The 13,376-nt window shown below is 34.8% G+C and overlaps 1 protein-coding gene across 4 annotated transcripts in view; it reads right to left on the reverse strand.

Moving 5' to 3' along the window:
- LOC150099367 (U3 small nucleolar RNA-associated protein 14 homolog A) overlaps positions 1-13,376 on the reverse strand; it is a 247,894-nt gene that overhangs the window by 188,846 nt on the left and 45,672 nt on the right. For all 4 annotated transcript variants that reach the window (XM_090403927.1, XM_090403929.1, XM_090403926.1 and 1 more), the window contains exon 4: positions 5,301-5,365. In XM_090403927.1, the coding sequence (XP_090260053.1) occupies positions 5,301-5,365 (65 nt within the window). The remainder of the gene's footprint in view (positions 1-5,300; positions 5,366-13,376) is intronic.

Below are 13,376 nucleotides of genomic sequence, written 5' to 3' on the forward strand. Positions count from 1 at the left end.
CAAAGGAAAAATTAAATTCATTTATTGAACTTATTAATAATTCATTGGTTTGTTACCCAGCATCTTCAGAGCACAAATTATAACTGTGACAAGCACACCGACACTAAATTAAGCCATAGAAATAATTCAAACTGTAATTGAAACAATATCCTAACATGCTGTCCTCTACAGGTTGGATAACCATAAAGTTAACTTGGAGAAGTCAGGCTATCTGGTCTCAGAATGGCTGTCTCCCAGATCTTTGGGAGACAACACTTGTTGAGGTTGCTATAGGTCTGAAAGAACTATAGCAACCTCTGTTTAATACTAATGTCTTTCTCCACTTAATCCTATATGAATAAGTATTCAGAGCACGGTTTCTCAAACTTTTTCTACTGGAATACTTCACAAATCCTGAATGTTCATGGAACACCTTGGTTATTTTGTAATGTATTAATTAATAATTAATTGATAATTTAGCTTATTTTATTGTTAATTAATAATTGATAATTATTATTTATAATCAATTGTTAATTAATTATTATTTATAATCAATTGTTAATTAATAATTAATTAAACAACAATTAAACCATCATTAAATTAATTTGTGCTGATTTTCATTGACATATCCCATTCTGATCACCAAAAATTTATAATATTATTATAAGTACTTACGAGTGAATGCACACTTTTTCTCCTGTGTGCTGGTTTTGTAGGGTAGGTAAATATAAATAAAATAAATGAGTAAATCTAAGTGTTAAGAAAAAACAAATTATTTATTGTCAAATGTTAATTAGTAAAACATGTATATTGCAAATTAAGTTCTTAATGACTCCGATGTTTTTTGGGTCTTTGAATTAAATTCTTTTGATATCAGGCACAATATTAGAAAGTTGAATTCTCATATTTGGTGTAGCGTCGAGTTTGTTCCTGGACTTTGATTTGGTTGCAGCATAATATGAAAATCCTTCCTTGCATAAATATGTCGTTGTAAAAAGAAGTAAAACAAGAATAGCCAGTTTTGACACCTGGGGTACTCTTCTGTTAAATTTGTCTAGAAATCATTTATTGGCAGTTTCTTGTATTTTTGTTTTAAATCAGTCACTAATTAAGTCAATTAGATTTTCATAGTCACTTGCTCTAAAGCCATTTATTTATTTATTGAACTTATTAATAATTCAATAAATAAATAATTGTCCTTTGGAAAATATTGCAAAAGGGTTGATTGCAAGTCATGCAAGTGTTCTAAAATTACGTTAGTTACTTCTTCATTTACTTTAGAATTTATTTCAGTTAAAAATTCATGCAAGGTGGGAAAAAAATCAAAATTATTCAGTACAACTGTAGAAATCCAGAATTGCAACTTCATATCAAAAGATGAAATTTTATCTCTTGTATTAAAAACTAATATTCTTTCCTTGTAATGATAAGTTAATTTCATTGCACTTTGTAAAAATACCTGCCAGATATGCAAGACCCATCAACCATGAAGAATTTCTTAATAATTCAATAAAATTGTCCTAAATTATGTGAATCAAGAAGACCATTAACTCACTACGAAGTTCAAAAAGCCTCAATAATGCTTTTCTTCTGGATAGCCATCTCACTTCAGTATGTAATAAAATTGCATTATGTGCACTACCCATTTCATCACACAAAATTTTAAATAATCTGGATTGAAGTGGTCGAGATTTTACATAACTGATCATTTTTACGGCTTCGTCCAAAATAGTTTTTAAATATTTAGGAATTCTTTTTGTTACTAGTGCTTGTCTATGCAAAACACAATGACTTTTGGTGGCTCTTGTAGCTACTTGCAGGATACGTGTTACAACTCCCTTCATCTTTCCTACCATTGCTTGAGCACCATCTGTACAAATATCAATACACTTCTCCCAACCGATTTCCTGTTGTGTAATATAATTATTAATACAGTTGAATATATCTTCTCTGGTAGTTTTTTCTTGTAGATATTCACACATGAGTAAATCTTCTTCAATACTTTTATCAAATATGTAACGAACAAACACTAGTAATATAGTGAGTCCTGCGACATCTGTAGATTCATCCATTTGCAATGAATATTCACTGCAAAGTCTAAGTCGATGAATTAGCTCTTTTTCTATGTCAGCAGAAAGATCTTTGATGCGGTGTGAAACAGTATCATTTGATAATTGTACTGCATCTATTTTTTTAGCAACCTGCTCGTTTAACATGCATGATACAATGTCTTTCACACAAGGCTTAATGAGCGTCTCACCAACTGTATGAGCTTCACCATGAAGTGCAATGCTGTAACTCATGCGAAAAGACGCCTCTGTTGCATTTTCAGTTGTAGCAATTGTAGCCATTTGAAAGTCACATCGTCTCTTAAAAAAATTTATATCTTTTCCTTTGTAATCAGTGTATTTCGTTTCGAAGTGCCTACGAAGTTTAGCTGGAGCCAAAGAACTGTTTACTAGTATTTTATTACATAAAACACAGATTGCATCAGGAGCATGTGTATTGCCAATACACGTAAATCCATAATTTAAATAACTTTCATGGTACTTCCGTTTTGGTCTGTTCTTAGATGACTCTTGTTCTTTAATATTAGCTTTTGAAGAAACCACAGTTTGCAATTCCATATCTTCTCCAATCATACGAGTAGATGTGTCAGCAGAAGTACTTGCTCCTCCTTATGTTAAAGTTCCTGTTTTTAAACAAGAATCCATGGGTATTTTTTCAATAATATTCAAATTCCAATATTTGTCAGAGCTATAATAAAAACAAATAGAATTGTGTTGTAAAGGTAACTTTAGTATGAAAAACAATAAGATTATAAATAAGAAATGTCGAATAATATAAAAGTAAATGAATAATGCAAAATAGTAAAAAAAGACTGCAACACACAAAAGTAAATATGAATTGTAACAATACTTGTAAGAAAAGTACTAAACTGTATCAAATAATGTAAAAGCAATTGTAATAAGAATGATTTAATAAAATGTTCAGTAACAAAAATTAAACAGTTCGAAATAAATCACTCTGTATTCCTATCACTTTTAAAAAAATCACAGCACTCCAGTTTCAGAACAAGCACTTACACACTGCAATACGAACTTGTGAAGAAAGTATTCAGTAGTAATAGATTTGAGAATACAGACAACCTTGATCTTCAATTTCAGTGGAAAAATTTTCTTTATACTTCCCTGCTGATTGGTCACTGACATTTGCAACGCAGATGTTATTTCGTGGCAATTTTTATGATCGGTCATAAACAGTGGTATTCCCTTTCCCGATTATTGAAAATTTTCAATGTGTGAAAATTAATGATAATTCATGAATATTTCCATGTTTAAAAGTATACTGCTTGGTCACTGACATTTGCTACACAGATGTCATTTCCTTCAGTTTTGAGAACAGAGGATATGACACCAATTGTTGTAATGGGCTTGCAGGCAAATTTTATAACCCGTCATAAACAGTGGCATTCCCTTTTCCAAACGTTGAAAGGTTTCTATGTGTGAAAATTAACGATACACAGATGTTATTAGGTGTTATATTCACAAATATTATTCTTCTCAGAATATTTTTACTATAAAATATTTATTCATAAAAAATGCTTAGATAACTAAAATGACAAATTCCAGAACTTCTTGCGGAACACCTATTCACCTTCCGCAGAACACAGTTTGAGAAACCCTGATCTAGAGGAAGGTCTGCTAGTTCTGACTTGCCATAAAGATGATCGATCACAGATGTAATATATGTTCTTCAGGATGGATTTTAACTGATCTACTAGTCTGTCCAAAATAGGTTATAACTTATATTCTAGGATGTGCAAGAGGATGAAGGAAGCTAGCTGCATGAGGGGTTTAAAAGTAGCATAGAGATCTTCAGAGAACTCAGCTATCTTTTCTGATGTGCCTTTAATATATGGGATGGGAATTCGTACTGAATGTAATATTGATAATTCTTGTGTGTGAAACTTATTTCCTGTTCCATTTTAAATAGTTAACTCTATTCAATATTTTCCAAGCAACATATATAATTTTTTAAAATGGATTTTATCATTTCTTCTCTTTTTGTTAGAAAAGAAAACATATGTAGTTTGCATCTCATTATGCATAACTTTGATTCATCAGCAAAAAAACTAATTTTAACAAGCTACATTTATTTTCCTTTGGTAAATGGAATGAGATGAATACTTTTGAAACTCATTTCTATCACTCTGCATCCATTCAGAAACCAAGTTTTCTTCAGAAACATTAAAAAAAACGTATATGGTTTAGCAGTTTCTCCACAATTGAAAGTCAGGTTCACGCGCGCGCGCGCACACATCATTATCCTCATCAAATACTTCAGTCCAATGTAACAAACTGGTAATTCTAAGTTCCAATTATCAGTTATCAACAATGATTCTGACTGATTTTTCTAATTCTTTATTAAGACTATTCAATCTTTTCAAAAATAATCAGAAATGGCCAGTGAATGAGTCATCTACAGATTCATCGAAATAATGAAAATCTATACTACTTCCCTTTCAAATGTTATGCTTTGACAATTACTTCTTAACATAAGAAATTTTATTATTTTGAATTTACATGTATAGAAAGGAGCCTGTGTAGCTCAGTGGATGTGGCGTTTGCCAACCACCGCGCTTGGCCGCACGAAGGAAGACTTGGTTTCGAGTCTAGTCGGCGACTAGAGGAAATTTTTCTAAGCCTTTTTTCGACCGGTTCCCGAGTTAGTCGATCTCTGGCACGGGCAAGCAGGTTTTTCCTCCCGGAAACTCGGGTTTTTCGTCCTGTAAACTCAAGAAAATCGACCGTAGAACCCACATTATTTCAGACATTAAATATATTGTGTTAGGGTTAGGGACCACGAGATGGCGGCACATTTGAGCCGTCTCTCTTCACTGAGTACCGCTTAATTAGTGATAGCCTTGGGCCATCTATCTCTGATTGGTACCAGTGGAGATTGAACTGCCCACTCAGTCTCCAAAAGTTAAATAGGGCTAAATGGCCTCGCCTACTCCCCGTATACGGGGAATAAAAAGGCGTTAGCTGATTTTTTTTTTTTTTTTTATATATATAGAAAGGCTGAAGTGTTGACTATTCTTTATGTTAAACCTTCTATGGTATTGATTGAAAACAACACATAACATATATGATAATTTATTATGTTGCTGCTAATTTGCTGGATTTCAACTGGCATCCACAGAATGCAAAACCATTGTAACATAAGAAGCACAATCTAATAAATATTACTTTGAATTTATAAGATGATGGCTCATATACTAACATAGAAACCAATCTTAAGATTTTTCGTTAATTTACCTCTTTCCTTGTAGACCTCTAATTGTTTCCAGCATATTTTTATGTCTAGCATCATCATCACTTCCCTGTAAGTCCAAACAAAAATTTATAATACATATAAAGAAACATATATAAAACATATTGATAAGCATATCTGATCATTTTGTCATCATTCATTGCTATCTACAGTTGACTCACTATAACAAAATTGTAAGGACCACAAAAATGGTTTAATATAGCAGATAGTCTGCTGTAATGAATTTCCATTAGAATGACATTGTGCCGATGGAACTTTGATCAGAACTTGCTAAAAGCTTGTTATAATGGTATTGGCTACAGGGAGTTTCAACTGCACTTTCATTCTTTGAAATAACGTTGCAACATCAATCTCTTGAAAATTACAACCGATAGAAATTTAAATCCAATGTTAATAAATATCTGATATCTTCTTAAGAGTCAAATCCTTTCAGGATCAAGCAACTTTTGTTGATATTTGAAAATATTATAATAATACTACTTGAGTGGAAAGAGTTCAAGTTGGATGACGCTGACAAATTACAAAAGTTATTTGTGTCTAGTAATATGATGAAGATACCAGTAATGATTTAATAGATTTTTTTTCGTATTATAAATGGCAATTATTATAAAAAAGAGAAAACTGATCTTTGTTAGGACTCAACAGAGGCAAAAATTAAACCAAGACTAATAATAGGTAAGCCTTTGTATAATTCAGTTGGAAACACTTGGGTTTGAATCCTGTCCAGGATGCAAAGAAATTTATCAAAACTTTTCTACCAAAGATAAGTAAGTCAGTCTCACATGGAGTGACAGGGTTTTTCATCCCACAAAACAGGCAAGTTGGCCAGAAGAATACAAGCAATTTACAGACACATCACACAATGCAGATAGCATTACCTGCCCTATCATAAGCAGTGTCATAAAGGGGAGATGAGATTAATAATGGTAAACACCAGATAGATTTCTAGTCCAGACAAGGAATAGTTAGTATACTAATTGCATAAGGAGGGAACAAGCAGCAAGAAAGAAATATTTTACTGATTCACGGGTGCAGAGAAAATGTGAAACAGCAAATGAGCAACACTGAACAGGATAAAAATGAACATCATACTAAGAAGAAATGTATGTAAGCAGATTTTGAAAAATAATAAAAGTTAAATCTCAGATAAATATTACTGAAGTAAAAAAGTAAAAAGTTTGAAAATTAAAAAATTTCAGATTGTCTAAATTTAAATTAAAACAGAAACAAAGCTAGGATTACTTGATAAAATCCCATAAAACTGAATTGCAATTTGGTGACACTAAACAAAACATTTCTAATATTTATTCCAAATATAAACTATTCCAAATAGTTTATATTTGGAATCATATAAACCATACTCCCTCTCTCTCTCTCTCACACACACACACACACTGGCAAAAATGTTAAAAACATCTACATAATCAATGGAATTCACTAGTAAAATTCAACATAAACACATTAGGCAACAGATGCATGCATGCAGTAGTTACCTCTGGGAGAAAGAATGTGTTTAAGTGAGTATGATACTGGACAAAGGATAGGGAGAGCTGGATGATTATAGAGGCAGATGAAAGACTGCCAGAACAGTAAAATCCAGTGGATGTCCTACTAGCAAAAAGGTCTGTGCCATATAACCAGGGTACACAAAGCAGTTTTTTTTAACATTCTATTTAATAGGTACCATCTTGAATGGAGTATAATATAGACAGGTGATACCATTAGTAGTAACTGAACAGATGATTACTGAGAGCACCACATTCAATATAAACAAGCAGCATCAGCTAAGGAGTCCAATCCTCTGGGTCAGATCTTTCTGTAGTCCTCTGGAGCCAATGCTGAAACCATCAGTAGTGGACTTGAAAAACTAAAGAAAGGTTTTATGGAATGATAAATCTTGGTTCCTGTTATTTCATACAGACGACACAAAGGCATGGCAATAACAGGAAGCCCTCGATTCATGATGCTGGATCTCAACAATACAAAGAAGTGGAGTGATGAGGCATATTTTTCTGGCACTTTCTAGAACCAGAAAAGCAAAGTACTGGAAGTAAGCTCAACAATGATATTCAGCCTACCCTGAACATCATTGCCAACTAGAAACACAATTTACATTCTTCATTTACACCATATTTGATGGATATCCAACAGGATAATATACTGCCACATTATTCTGTTTCTGATATGTGACATCATCATCATCAAATTACTGACATGTACCCTCAAGGGGTGTAGAGGATATGATAGTACTACATGAAGGATTTACATCATTACTAACTTCCTATCTGCAATTTTCCTCCAAATCAGTCTGTTACTTGTCAAGACTCAAACATTATCAGATCTTATATTTCTATCATCTAAGGCACTTTGTACTATATCAATCCACCTATATCTTGGTCTTCCTCTTGGTCGTCTTCCTGCCAACCTGACAGAGAACACTTGTTTTGCTAATCTTTCCTCGCCCATTCTGTTTAAGTGGCCATACCACCTGAGATTAGCTCTGCTAATGCATTCCTGGATGCTGACAATGTCAAGTTTTTCCTAATATCCTCGTTTTCAATATGATATTGCCATTGATGCCATCTGTTCACGACTCTGTATGGATATTCACTGTATGGATATGTGTTTCTGACTGAATGCCCCCGGGGTGCTTAAGGGTCAAAGCTGTATAACTGAGAGGAGACCTCCACATAGCCTTTAAAGGAAGGCGGAGAACCGACCAGGGCTTCTGACCTAATGTCCAATCCTCACCTTCTCGTGGTGCACCCTGTTGGGTATCTACTTTGATAATGAACGAACGAGGATGGGCTAGCAATTCGGGATTTAGATGACCAAATTGTATTCTTATTGGTTAAACCAAAATAAAAAATGATGGTACAACATGACAAAATTTCATGCCGGCTGGGGCGTCGCCCGGTTAAACAAGGCCCCCGTTGTTTTCGCCAGGGAACCAGGGCGAACAGCGAAAAGTCAGCTACTGGAACAAATCTGAAAACAAACCCCAACTCAACATCACCAGAGTTAAAGATCGGTACTATCAACGTAAGAAGCCTGAATGGCAAAGAAATGGAGCTAGCTGAGGAATTAGATAAGTACCAGATCGACATAATAGGGGTGACTGAAACAAAAAAGACCAAAACTGGTGAGATCTTTCTGAGCAATAAATACAAAATGTTATATTCAGGCAATAACAATCAAGGAAAAGAAGGAGTAGCCATAGTATTCAACACAAAATACGAGGATAATCTTCTTGAATGGCAGTCAGTCTCAAGTAGAGTAATGTGGGCAAATATGAGAATGGGGAACTGGACAATGAGACTTATTTGTGCCTATGGTCCCACAGAAGGTTCTACTAAGGTAGAAGTGGAGGAATTTTTTGAGGCTTTAGAAAAAGCAACTGACACAATGAAAAAGGAAAAGTTGGTCCTTGTTGGGGATCTAAATAGTAGAGTAGGAAATGATTGTGAGACATACAAAAATATTTTGGGAAAATTTGGAGAAAAGAGCAAAGCTAATAATAATGGCAAATATCTGTTGGATTTCTGCTCAGGACATGGACTGGTTATTACTAACACCATTTTCCAACATAAAAATGTGCACAAATTCACATGGAGAGAAGAGGCTAGGAATAAGAAAAGTCTCATTGACTATGTTATTGTTGATAGTGATGTTTTCTCCCTGGTGCAGGACACCAGAGTGTACAGAGGATTTGAAATTGGAAGTGATCACTATTTAGTCTTGAGCAGGATAAAATTGAATTTCATATTGAAAAGAATAACATGTAAGAAAGTTTTAAAGCGAATAAAAGTTGAGCAGCTCTCAGATGTGAACTGTAGACTAAAATACAGAAATATTATTGAAAAGAAAATGAAAGAGTTTGAGAACAGGAATCAAACCTTGGAGATTCAGTGGCAAACACTGAAGGAAACATTGATTGATTCTGCCAGAGAGGCATCTGGTGAGGTTGTGTGCAAAGATAAAAAAATCAGAACTCCCTGGTGGACACAGGAAGTTAAAGAGGCAGTGAAGGAAAAGAAGAAAGCATATCAAAAGTTCCTGGCAAATAAGTCAGCTTTTACTCTTACAGAATACAGAGACAAATGTAAGAAAGCTAAACAGTGTGTAAAACTAGCTAAACAAAAGTCATGGGAGGACTTTGGCAAGAATATAGAAAATAAATATCAAGAAGGTGGCAAAATATTCTGGAGGTTGTTGAAGAAGCTTAGGAATGGAGGAAAGAGTGCTGTAAAAGGAATTAGAGATGATAAAGGTGAAATGAAAACAGGAGAAAAAGATATCCTTGAAGTATGGAGTAATTACTTTGAAAAACTGCTAAATGAAACAAGCAGTGATGACAACACAGTGATAAAAAACACTGACCAGGCATGCAGTCAGGAATACATATCCATACTTGAAGTAGAAAAAGCCATCAAAGGCTTGAAATGTGGAAAGGCAGCAGGAGTAGATGATATTCGACCAGAAATGCTGAGGTATGGTGGTATAAGAGTCTTACAGTGGCTGCACTGCATAGTTCAGAAAGCCTGGACAGAGGGACGAATTCCCGATGATTGGAGTAGAGCTCTCATAGTACCCATATATAAAAAGGGAAATAAAACTGAATGTGAGAATTACAGAGGTATTTCCCTACTGAGTGTTCCTGGCAAGATCTATGCAAGTATACTTGAGAAATGGTTGAGAAGAATTGTGGAAGAAAAGCTTGGTGAAGAACAAGCTGGATTCAGGCCAAATAGAGGCTGTCAGGATCAGATCTTCACTTTACGACAAATAGTCGAGAAAGCATGGGAATATAACAAAGATCTGTATCTAAGTTTTGTCGATTTGGAAAAGGCATATGACAAGGTGCCAAGAGAGAAGCTATTCAATACGCTGCAGTTATATGGTGTCAATGGGGCATTACATCAAGCAATACTTAGTCTTTATTTGAGTTGTGAGTCAGCAGTTAGAATTGAAGGAAGTACAGGAAGATGGTTTAATGTTAAATCTGGTGTGAGACAAGGATGTACATTATCCCCTCTGTTATTCATTATCTATATGGATCACATTATGAAGGAATGTGGTATTAAACCTGATATCAAAATTGGAGATGTTAATGTCAGCTCTTTGCTTTATGCGGATGATGTTATGCTTCTAAATAAATCCGCTACAAGTCTGCAAGATTCTCTGACTAAATTGAACAGCTGTTGTAATAGATATGGTATGAAGGTCAGCAATAAAAAGACAAAGACAATGAAAATAGGCAGAATCATTGAAAATGTCAACTGTGTTGTGAATGGAGAACCTGTGGAACAAGTAAAACATTTCAGCTACTTAGGCACAATTTTTACTGAAGATGGTAAACTAAATATAGAAATAGACAACAGAATCAGCAAAGCTGGTATCGTGGGAAGTCAATTGAATAAATTCATATGGAATAAGAAAGAAATTAGTCGGAACACTAAATTAGCTGTATACAAGACTGTGTTCAAACCAATTTTAACTTATGGATCTGAGATCTGGGTCAGAAGTAAAACACTTGACCAAAGACTAGAGACCGCAGATATGAGAGTCCTGAGAAAGATTAGAGGCGTGAACAGATGGCATCAATGGCAATATCATATTAAAAATGAGGATATTAGGAAAGAACTTGACATTGTCAGCATCCAGGAATGCGTTAGCAGAGCTAATCTCAGATGGTATGGTCACTTAAATAGAATGGGAGAGGAAAGATTAGCAAAACAAGTGTTCTCTGCCAGGTTGGCAGGAAAACGACCCAGAGGAAGACCAAGATATAGGTGGATTGATACGGTACAAAGTGCCTTAGACGATAGAAATATAAGATCTGATAATGTTGGAGTCTTGACAAGTAACAGACTGATTTGGAGGAAAATTTTAGATAGGAAGTTAGTAATGATGTAATTTTTTCATGTAGTACTGTCATATCCTGTACACCCTTTGAGGCTACATGGCAGGAATTTGATGATGATGATGATGATGACTGAATGCCCGTAGAATTTAGCTTTTTTTTTATTTTCTATGTTCTTGCCAAAAATATCCCATGACTTTTGTTTACCTAGTTTTACACAGTGTTTCGCTTTCTTACATTTGTCTCTGTATTCTCTAAGAGCAAAAGCTGACTTATTTGCCAGGAACTTTTGATATGATTTCTTCTTTTCCTTCACTGCCTCTTTAACTTTCTGTTTCCACGATGGAGTTCTGATTTTTCTTTCCTTGCAGACAACCTCACCACATGCCTCTCTGGCTGAATCAATCAGGGTTTTCTTCAAGGCTTGCCACTGAATCTCCAAGGTTTGATTCCTGTTCTCAAACCTTTTCATTTTTTCTTCAATAATCTTTATGTATTTTAGTCTACAGTTCACATCTGAGAGCTGCTCAACTTTTATTCGCTTTAAAACTTTCTTACATGTTATTCTTTTCAATATGAAATTCAATTTTATCCTGCTCAAGACCAAATAGTAATCACTTCCAATTTTAACTCCTCTGTACACTCTGGTGTCCTGCACCAAGGAGAAAACATCACTATCAACAATAACATAGTCAATGAGACTTTTCTTATTCCTTGCCTCTTCTCTCCATGTGAATTTGTGCACATTTTTATGTTGGAACAAAATGTTAGTAATAACCAGTCCATGTTCTGAGCAGAAATGCAACAAGTATTTGCCATTATTATTAGCTTTGCTCTTTTCTCCAAATTTTCCCAAAATATTTTTGTATGTCTGACAATCATTTCTTACTCTGCTATTTAGATCCCAAACAAGGACCAACTTTTCCTTTTTCATTGTGTCAGTTGCTTTCTCTAAAGCATCAAAAAATTCCTCCACTTCTATCTTAGTAGAACCTTCTGTGGGACCATAGGCACAAATAAGTCTCATTGTCCAATTCCACATTCTGAAATTTGCCCACATCACTCTACTTGAGACTGCCTGCTATTCAAGAAGATTGGTCTTGTATTTTGTGTTGAATACTATTGGCTACTCCTTCTTTTCCTTGATTGTCATTGCCTGAATATAACATTTTTTATTTATTGCTCAGAAAGATCTCACCAGTTTTTGTCTTTTCTGTTTCAGTCACCCCTATTATGTCGATCTGGTACTTATCAAATTCCTCAGCTAGCTCCATTTCTTTGCCATTCAGGCATCTTATGTTGATAGTACCGATCTTTAACTCTGGTGATGTTGAGTTGCGGTGTTTTTTCAGATTTGTTCCAGTAGCTGACTTTTCGCTGTTCACCCTGGTTCCCTGGTGAAAACAACGGGGGCCTTGTTTAACCGGGCGATGCCCCAGCCGACATGAAATTTTGTCATGTTGTACCATCATTTTGTATGTTGGTTTAAGCCAATAAGAATACAATTTGGTCGGCTAAATCCCAAATTTTCAGCCCATCCTCGTTCGTTCAGTATCCAGGTAGATTACCCAACAGGGTGCACCACGAGAAGGTGAGTATTGGACATTAGGTCGGAAGCCCTGGTCGGTTCCCTGCATTCCTTTAAAGGCTATGTGGAGGTCTCCTCTCAGTTATACAGCTTTGACCCTTAAGCACTCCGTGACATTATCAATGAATCTTAATTTCATTGAGCATCTTTGGTATTTAGTGAAATGAGCATTTGTGACAGGGAACCACTGTCACAAAATTCTGAAGTGTTTACAGAATCTCATATTCCTAAGCACAGTGAGTCCTGAATAACAGATTCACTTAACTCAGTGACTCAAATTATCAAATCCTTGGAGGGATTAGTGGCTTAGTGACACAATTAAACAGTTTTGTTTTAATATCTGGGAAAGCAAAGGGTGGGGGGGGTGCTTTAGGAGTCTTTAAATTAAAGCCATTTATAGTTTACCATTTTGAAACCTGAGAACTCTCAGGGAAGTTGACAAGGCAACACTGCCATTTACTTGGAGCATTCTGTAAATTACTTTTGTTACTGCTGAAAAATATTGCAAGTAGCATAATTTTGCATTTAAAGTTTTACTGATAACAGATAGTGCACTACACCAGGTGGTTATCTTACATTAAATGACTTAAATCCAAATGCAAAAATGGT

The sequence above is a fragment of the Typopeltis vanoorti genome, chromosome 14 (assembly GCF_054136105.1).
Source record: "Typopeltis vanoorti isolate ZY-2024b chromosome 14, IOZ_Tvanoo_1.0, whole genome shotgun sequence".
Taxonomy (NCBI): Eukaryota; Metazoa; Arthropoda; class Arachnida; order Uropygi; family Thelyphonidae; genus Typopeltis; species Typopeltis vanoorti.